At 40.0% G+C, this 9,606-nt stretch overlaps 1 protein-coding gene and 1 pseudogene across 2 annotated transcripts in view; both read left to right on the forward strand.

The window, feature by feature from the left end:
• The first annotated feature begins 80 nt into the window (after positions 1-80).
• slc25a34 (solute carrier family 25 member 34) lies at positions 81-8,165 on the forward strand. The gene is made up of 6 exons (XM_080786822.1): positions 81-792; positions 1,445-2,007; positions 3,729-3,794; positions 4,475-4,627; positions 6,640-6,774; positions 6,921-8,165. The coding sequence occupies exons 2-6, from the start codon at positions 1,579-1,581 to the stop codon at positions 7,101-7,103; spliced, it is 966 nt and encodes a 321-aa protein (XP_080642948.1). The 5' UTR covers positions 81-792; positions 1,445-1,578; the 3' UTR covers positions 7,104-8,165.
• Positions 8,166-8,565: 400 nt separating this feature from the next.
• The window catches only part of LOC308333704 (transmembrane protein 82-like), a 4,367-nt pseudogene continuing 3,326 nt past the window's right edge, over positions 8,566-9,606 (forward strand). The window contains exons 1-3 of the transcript XR_013966271.1: positions 8,566-8,620; positions 8,760-8,832; positions 9,349-9,542. The product of XR_013966271.1 is annotated as a transmembrane protein 82-like (transcript). The remainder of the gene's footprint in view (positions 8,621-8,759; positions 8,833-9,348; positions 9,543-9,606) is intronic.

Below are 9,606 nucleotides of genomic sequence, written 5' to 3' on the forward strand. Positions count from 1 at the left end.
AGTGTGTGTGCTCCTTGCAATTTGACACTATTAATGTAACATTTTAAGTTTAAGACATGGCTTTGTCTGTGGATAAAACGTGCTAAAGATCAGCCTCTAGTGGTTCCCATGGACATAGCAGGTTTGTTGGGGAAAACAAGATTCAGCTTTAAGTACCACAATAATTCTCTACTTCTCTACTAGTGGTCCACTCTTGTTTGCACAAACGTTTGGGGGCAGCTTAATACATGGATTTATTATAGAATTCTGACCAAGTCTCAGTGTTGAATTAGTAGTTTGGGTCAACCAACCATTAAAGTAAGTTATGTATGATGTATGTTTTTGTAAAAGAAAAGTTTATTCTGATAGTAATGAATCTATCATGTGTGAGTGATTGTTCAGTATGGGGTCTCCCCATCTTTCCAGTTAGTTGGTAAGCAGATTTTAGAAAATATATTTTCATTTCGAAATACCAATTGTACACAATCAGGAGAGATGACCCTACAAGGAAAATCATGGTGCATGTTTATTGCACTCGTGCTGAGACACTCCTCCCCCTCTCAGAGCAACAATAACCTTTAACCCAGAATGGATTCAATAGGACAGTGGCAGGGGGCAGTAAGATCGAGCTGTTTGATTCGCACAGAGCCAGGGATGTGATGAGGTGGCGGCGGGGCTGGATGTGTATTGGCTCTGCTAAGACTGTGGGCGGAGAGTTTAACAATGAATGTGCTGAGGACAGAATGTTTACATATGTTGCCTTCAACAACTAGGAGAGGAAGAATGGAACAAGAAAATGTATTAAAAGCCACTGTGAGTTTCTCTCATTAAGTTGTAGTCCCTTGATATTTGCTTTTATTACAAGAGGTAATGTGAAAGATCCAGGGTGGATGTGTAGCAATGTTAAATGTAATATAAAAGTATACTTGCATGTGATCTTGAAACAACTTGTCTGTGCTGCCTGTTACTGTTGTAGCTGCTTACAACAACATTGTGTGTTTGTGTGCTCTTCTTATGATAGTTTGTAGAAAAAAGCTGCACTCTGACAAATGTGTTTGTCAATGTTTGATTGGGGGTTGATGAATATCATGTTTTTCTCATTGGAAAAGTTTGATTGGGGGTTGATTAATGTCATGTTTTTCTCATTGGAAAAGTTTGATAGGGGGTTGATTAATGTCATGTTTTTCTCATTGGAAAAGTTAGAAAGAATTTCAATAAGCCTGGTAGTACCCCATCTGAACTACAGCTGACTGAAGTAAACTTTGAAGCTCTCTATATAGACTTTTGGAAACTTGTATGCATTTCTAAACACAAGACAAAAACAAAGAATATGAGTCAGACAGTGATATGATATGTGATGGCAATCATGGCATGGTGTTATCAGAAATGCTAATATTGCATTGATTGTGATATTAGTTGATTGCAGCCATTTTTGTATGTTTCTTTTTCTACCCATCCCCTCTAGACTGAGTGAACACAACCATCAACCAATAACCTTCAGGGCACACATGTGAGGAACACTACTGACTAATGACAAGCACGCAGCTCCAGAAATATTAATCTAAAGACTCTCCTTTTAGTGCTCAGCCCTTGTGTGAAATGGCATCCTCTGTGGCTGCTCTTGGGGTTCTGACACCCTCCCCTCAACCACCAGCCATTAATTGGCCTCCTCTTGACTTTGCCTTGGGTGCACTTGCATGCTGTGGGGCGTGTGTTTTCACCAATCCTTTAGAGGTTGTGAAGACCAGGTTGCAGCTCCAGGGAGAGCTGTGTGCACGGGGCTCTTATCAGAGACATTACCAAGGGGTGCTTCAGGCCCTCTGGGTGGTGGGACGTACAGATGGCCTCCGTGGCTTGCAGAAGGGGCTCTCCGTTGGGTTGATGTACCAAGGCCTTATGAACGGTGTGAGGCTTGGCTCCTATTCATACTGTGAAGCTTCAGGCCTCACCGCAGTCCACGGAGGGAGTCTTCTGTCAGGTGCAGGAGCTGGTGCACTGGGTGCCTTCATTGCCTCACCTGCTTATCTGGTAAGCAACGTGGTGTGGGTTTCTGTTGTATCTTTGAGATTGTTGTACTGTATGATGTATCACAATTAACAAGTAACCCTGTGCTCAAGTACATATTGAGATTACCATAATACTTATTCCTCGACTCCTGAGTCCTAATTCGTTTTTGTTTATGACTTGGACTGTGAATACAATCAAGAGACAATCAGGCCAGATTCAGGATGTCTGAGAATCTTTTTTTTCTCAAATTCAAATTGAATGTAATAATATTTAGCTCACACACACACAAACACACACACTGTGAAAATATAAACAAGAGTTAGCAAAACAGCAAAAAGACCACTGCTACTTATAGCACTGCTGTGTAATATAGTAGGGAAGAACAGTTATCATCTTCAAACCATCTCATACATTATGCAAAAGGTTTCAGCAGAACACTGCCAATGTGCAAATCAGTCAATACAGCATAGCTCTGCATCAAACTATAGCTCATACTGTAAGTGAATGAGCACAGACTACAGTATTTTTTTCTTTACAAATTCAGCAATTGCCTCAAATACAGCAACTGCCGTTTTTTTTAAAACTGACCTATAATTGAATTTCACTTAAATGCTAATATTTACACGTATAATATTTCTAGCTGATATTTAAAATGACATCTAAAAAGTTACATTTGACTTAAACAAGTACATGGTAAACAGCTTAAAAAAGAATGAATCATGACCCAACTTGAACATAGCTTTCTATATGTAACCTTTTTTTAACAGGTGTTACTTTGTTGACGGAGTCAAATTTCACTATAAGATGTTGGTAATGTGTCCTTACACAACCACCAGCAGTGTTTTGTTTTCTACCCTGACTGACTCAGTGTCAAGTCATCTCGTCAATATGACCACCTAGCCTTCTACTGCATCATGGAAGCAGTATAAACGTGATGAAATGTCTGTAGGGTATACAGTATGTAGGTCACTAAATATACTGAGCATGATGCTGCATCTTAAACCACCTGGTGTTGCCAAAAATAGACATTGTTGTACAGTAGTGACTGACAAGAAACATGAATTGTTATTTCACAGTGTGAATGTCACTTTGTGCAGTTATACTACAGTTTCACTGTTTGGGTCTTTATACTGTAATTGTCATTCTGAGCTGCTGTAAAATATTGACAAAGTGCAATTCTTTACTTTTCATCAAAATGGAAAAAGTAGGCCTGAATCGTCTAATCACAATTATTTGAGATAATTGCAATTATTTTTGACAATCGTCAAAATTAAAGAAAAAGCAGAAATAGCAGATAGCTATTATAAGTATAAAATCATTAAATGTCAGTAATTTCTTTGTATATTTAAGTTTCTTGTCATATCTGCACTGTGCAAGTTTTGAATACAAAGCCTTAAAGGCAATCTGAAATTTCATTTTGATTCATATCAAAGTTCCAATGTTCAATGTCAAAAACGCTATTAAATCGTTAATCACAACTTTGATAATAAATCACCAACTTACATTTGTAATCGTGACAGCCCAAATTATAAGTCAGGTGTACTTTGGCAGAGCTGTCTGTAATCGTTACATAACTCATAATTGTTACATAACGCATACCTGACGTGAATAATTTCCATGTTTTTCGTCTCCTTCCTCCATTGTAAGGTTCTGTCATGTACAGTCAGTGCTTAATGCATTCTACTCTACAGTATTTAAAACGTTAAATAACTGTAACCTTGTATGGCATGTTTTCTTCATAGGTGAAAACTCATCTGCAGGCACAAACTGTTGAAACCATAGCGGTTGGCCACCAGCATAACCATCAGGTAAATTGTCCTTATGCTTAACTAGACTATTAGATTTTACACAGTTTCCTCAGTTCATCCTGTCAGAGTTCACCCACATAAGGTATTTTGACTATTTGCCCAGTGCATTGTGCGAACTGACATTTTATGGATGTGTTTTGACTTGACCAACACCACCTCCACAACGTAACAACCTATTTACTGTTATGCAAACAGGGCTGTGGCTTGTGAACACAGAAATTCAAGACAAAGGTCACTGACATGACATGATTGAGTGTCACCTTCAAAATATGCACCCTGCAGTCCTGTTCACCTTCTAGCAAAACTGTTTTACATAATAAGCCTTAAAGTCATACTGTATAATCAGAAGACTTTGTTCAGCAAATGTTGACAAAAAGAGAAACACACTGAGTTCAGTGGTAGATGTTTGGTTTCCCACATGAGAGACACAGGTTAAGGCCTTATTGATACTCCAGTTTTAGGTGATAAGGTGACCACCGAAGCGGTAGTTAGTAAAAAAACACAGATGTGGTGAGTGGTGAATCGCTTACCACCGCGGCGTGACGTCATGTTGTAGTTTTCGGTGGTCACCTAAAACTGGAGCATGAATAGGCCTTTAGAATCCCGGTGGTTACAGAATGATTCATGTTTTTTATGCATTTTGGAATGTATTTTCTCTATTTTTCCTCTTTACTTTTCAGGGAGTGTCCAATGCGTTTGCGACTATCTATAGAAAAGAAGGTTTGGTTGGCTTGTGGAGGGGAGTGAATGGGGCTGTGCCTCGGGTTATGGTGGGCTCAGCTGTGCAATTGGCCACCTTCAGCTCTGGCAAGGAATGGGTGTCAAATTCCCAGGTACTGTAACTAGAAACGACAGCTGCCACTTTTAGGATGCAGTATTCACACCGACAAATTATTCAAACCATGCCTGACCACGCACGCCTATGCTGTCCTCCCCTTGGATGGGTAGAAGTGACATGTGCCCACTTGGAGCCATTACATAGCTAGCTAGGCCACTAATATTAGCTAGCCTAACACACATGTAAAATGTTAAATGGTATGGTAAAATGTTTAGTTAAGGGTTCAGTGTCTTGCTCAAGGACACTTTGACATGAAGGTGCTGTGGTACGAATCAGGAACCTTCCGGCTTACAAGTGGCCGCTCTACCCCCTGATCCAATGCCGCCTCCACGTCATGTGCAATTTTGAAACGGGTGGAAAACCATGGCTTGCCAACTTGGATGCCATGTTCGTCATTCATGCAAAGCCATTTTCTGCTCTGCACAGCCCAGGCATCTAGATCTCGTTGTGTGTCCACATGACTGTTGTCATGATGTATTGGGGCGTGGTTTGCATAATTTGTCAGAATAGCATTCACACTTATTCAGGCTTAAAGGGACACTTCACCCTTTTTGCAAAATATATGTTAATGACGTTTGGAAGATTTAGAACACTTCCCTGGTGTCTTTGTGTGTAATATGTGGTATTAGATATTTAAAATTTTAGCAGTGTCCATGATGTCACAGACACTGGGCTCACTTCCTTCCTGGACTACAATTCCCATAATGCTTTGTTGCACTGCTCCCCCTTGTGGATAGGGGGAGCATAGACATATAAAGGTAGACGCCTCTTCCGGCTCTGGGGCGAGTGTCAAAATTGAAGGCACAATTTTCCAGAGATTCCTTGGGAAGCATCCGGAAGCATCCGGAAGCATCGCGTGCATAATGGAAGTCCCGGAAAAGACGCACTGTGATTGGCCAGTAGTCAGTTGAGAGACAGCGAGAGACATGCAGGAGTCTCATGAGTGACGTCACTTGGGCAGCGACGCAGTGTGCCATTCAGCACTTCCCTATGGCACTTCCGCTTGACTTCCTGCCTTCAATCAAGGAAGCTTAGAGAACGAAAGGATATGGTACTACACCCGGAAGTTCGGCAGAATGTACTGGAGTCAATGAGAGCTCAGTGACCAGTTCATGAAGAAACACTATTTCTGAATGACTGAGACCGTAAAGTAATCGCTTCTGGAAAATAACAGAAGACATGTAACACATTATTGTCTGCTGTGTTGCTTTTCGACGTGTACACTGTGTAATTTTAAAGAGGTATGGTATCTAAAAAGCACAAAGTACCTTTCTGAAGGTTTTGCGAGACTTCCTGTCTGGCAGCCAAATCTCGCGATACCTCCGAGCCAGAAACGATACCTGCTGCTGTTTAGATCCTCAAATAAAAATGTATACTGTGTACTCTGTGCACATTGAAAAGCAAGTGATTAGAAAACAACCTGTGATATGTCTTCTTTTATATTCCTGAACAGATTATATGACAATGGTCTCAATTGTTCCGAAATAATGTTTGTTATGAGCTGGTCCAGCCAGCTCCATTCATTCATGTTGCTCCAATGAATTGCAGCGGCCAATGAGGCATATATATGTTTTTATATCTATGATGGGGAGGACTGTCTTAAGGCTCATTCATAGTCTGGATTTTCGGTGGTGAGGTGACCACTGGAACTGAAATGAGCGGTGGTGAGTAAAAACAGAGAGAAGGGCTGGGGCGGTGGCGGTGGTTTCACCGCGGCTCGTGGCGTCATGTTGTATTCGGTGGTCACCTCGCCACCGAAAATCCAGACCATGTATGAGCCTTTACTGAGACAACATATAGTCCAGGAAGGAAGTGTCTGTGACATCATGGACACTGCTCAAATCTAAAACATCTAAAACCACATACAGTATTACACGCATAAAGACCCCAGGAAAGTGTTCTAAAACTTCTAAACGTCATTAACATTTTTTGTTAAGTGTCGCTTATGAGCTAAAACTCCTTCATACTACTATCATTGGGTTCATCATGTTTTCTGTATCCTTACAGTGGTTTAGTCCAAACAGCTGGCTCATTGCTTTGCTAGCTGCTATGATAAGTGGAGTTGCTGTAACGATCAGCATGACACCATTTGATGTCATCAGCACACGACTCTATAACCAACCAGTAGATGAGTTTCGTCGGGTGAGTACTATTCTGTACTTTTTTTTAATACACCATCTGACATTTTGCTTTATGATATTTAATTTTGGGGGTTTGTATTATTTAGAACACGGCTCATAGAAGTTGTCTTTGTTGTATAATGTAATTAAATGTTATTTTACCTTTAGGGTCGCCTCTACCATGGATTCATGGATTGTTTGCTGAAAGTGTGCCACACAGAGGGCCTCATGGGATTATATAAAGGCATGGGCCCAGTATTTGTTCGCTTGGCCCCACACACAGTGCTCAGCATGCTGTTATGGGATCTGTTGAGGCAGCAGGCCTTTATGGACTACCAGAGCAGGAACTGAGATGCACACACATTCAAATTTGATCATGAAGGCAAATTTGAAGGAATCTGAGTGGTCCACTATTGAAGAAACACTGTACTTTTTGTGACTTTTCTTATGTTAGAAAGTGTGAAAGATGGATTAAAGGAGAATTCCATGCTAGAAGGCTTTCTTACCTTTCTTTGTAGTTGTTACGTCCCCAACAAAGAGGTCCAGGTGTTATTTTGTGCAAAAGCTCCTTATTGGCTATTTCCCCTACCATAAGCCCTAAATGAATTGCATTGAATTGAATTAGGCTATGGGGTGTTGTGCTAATTCGCTTATTTCCATCACTCAAAAAAAAAAAAAAAAAATCCTCTCTTCATAATGTAAATAATATCCCAAGCGGCACACTTTACTACTTATTTCGATGGAAATAAGCAAATTAGCACAACACCCCCCATAGCCCCATTCAATTCCCATTCCATTCAATGCAATTCATTGAGGGCTTATGGTAGGGGAAATAGCCAATAAGGAGTTTTTGCACAAAGAAAACACCTGGACCTCTTTGGTGGGGACGTAACGACTACAAAGAAAGGTAAGAAAGCCTTCTAGCATGGAATTCTCCTTTAACACACCTATTTCACAGAAATAAATATATATTGCACTGACTCTTTTGAACAGCTTGATATGCCATTGTCAGATATGTCAGTAGAAGAGTCAAACTCTCAATGCACCAGAGTTGTACTGAGAATGTAGTACTCACAAACTTGTTAAAGGAATGTTGATGACCTGAAGATATATAAGTATTCCAGGGCTGGAGTCCAAAAGAGTGATAGCATTAACTTTATTGACTTTTTTTTCTTGTAAGAGTACTTATTTACTGTATGTAAAGAAAACTATTTGACGTTCCACAGACAAATATTGTGAAAATAGCAGATATACAAGCTCACAGTTCCTCTTGTGAGTTTGTATGCTATTTTCATGAACCTTCATTTAAACCTTTCAATGAAATATGATCAGTTGCTGTTTTAAGCATTTTAACTGCTGTTAAATAAAGTCGTTTTAATACATGAGTCTACACATACTGTTCATCATATCTTATCTGATACAATTTACAGCAGAACGTTATAATGAAATGGAATTTGATCAGTTACATGTTGAACAGAAAGGTTAGTTTATTAACAGAGAAATTGTGACCGTTTGCTTTGTAGGCTCAATCATCCTTTCGAGAAGACTTTAAGCTCCTTTGATGATGAAATGATAAGACTGAACTGAGAATGAATTGAGATCACATTTGACCTTTGGAATTTAAACAGTGAGTGAGTGCTCTGTGATGAGTTGCAGGAAACAAAGACCATGTGCACTGGACTCCGCAACTCAATGTGGCGAGCCAGTGTCTCACAGCTATAAGTACTTCAGCGTAGATTGGGGTTTATGAAGGGAAGATAGGTCATAACTCATAATATATGTTTAATGTCTCTTGAGCTATTGGGAGGAAAACATGTTTTCCCTCTTCTGGATCTTGGATGGAAACCCAATTGATTGTTTTTTGCAAGGTGAGTGCAATAGTTTTAGACAAATGTCTACTCTTTAAACATTACCTATCCAACAATGTTCAAGTACTTATAGTTTTCATGTGGTGAAAGATGAATTCATTGCTGTTCTATTTTGGCTGAAATATCTTGTTTTGTCTAGGAGTGGTGGGTGCATGTGGGATCTCGGTGCTCTGTAACCTGATAAAAATTCATCTATTCATTCGAAAATGCAGGTGAGAGTTAACGTATTAAATTTAGTTTGACTCTGTTCCACAGATAAATATTGTGAAAATAGATCTCCAAGCTCACAATGCCTCTTGTGAGCTTGGAGGCTATTTTCATGAGTAGGCTATTTTCTCCAAATGTAGCATATTTGACAATTTATGTTTCACCACCAGTTATTAGTATAGTTTGTTGATTGTAATGGTCTTCTTTCTGTTCTTTCTTTTTTTAGGTATTAAAATGGTCTTAAAAGTCCTTAAATTGTCACCGGATGCTCAAACCCGACAAAAGTGCACATCTGTGGGCACACGCAGCTCGCAGAGATTTCTTTGTTGGTCTTTTTGTGGATGTCCCTCGTGCCATTTCACACCAGAAATAGTACATTGGATGTCTTATGTTGGAGAGAGATGTTCCACAATAACTTGGCCCACGTCATTGTACAGTAAAATAAGCAATACGTTATGTAAAAATTACATATAATCTGTGTCTTTGCAAAAAATTATGTTTAAATGATTTTGTCTCCAAAGTGATTCTAAAAGTGAGAATGGCCCGAAACAGAGGTCTCCCTCTGCAGATGGCCTGGTAGGAGAGCACTGGAAGACATCACTCCAGTTCTGGTGCCTGACTGCTCTCTTTTCCATGGTGGGCTCACGGGTCTCCTCCCTCTTAGTGTTGGAGTTCTCCCTCAGGGTTGTGTCTGCTTGGATGACTACAACACGGGGTGAGTTTCTGACACACACAGTGAGAGAGGAGTTGCTTAATCAATGGCTTCTTGTTTTAAATAC

The sequence above is a fragment of the Protomyctophum bolini genome (genome assembly GCF_963924005.1).
Source record: "Protomyctophum bolini genome assembly, chromosome: 2".
Lineage (NCBI taxonomy): Eukaryota > Metazoa > Chordata > Actinopteri > Myctophiformes > Myctophidae > Protomyctophum > Protomyctophum bolini.

Bases quoted from the DNA above. Each gene is read 5' to 3' on its own strand.
- slc25a34 (XM_080786822.1), top strand. From the start codon at position 1,579: ATGGCATCCTCTGTGGCTGCTCTTGGGGTTCTGACACCCTCCCCTCAA. The intron at 2,008-3,728 runs GTAAGCAACGTG...TTTTCTTCATAG, and splicing joins TTGCCTCACCTGCTTATCTG to GTGAAAACTCATCTGCAGGC. The intron at 6,775-6,920 runs GTGAGTACTATT...TTTTACCTTTAG, and splicing joins CAGTAGATGAGTTTCGTCGG to GGTCGCCTCTACCATGGATT.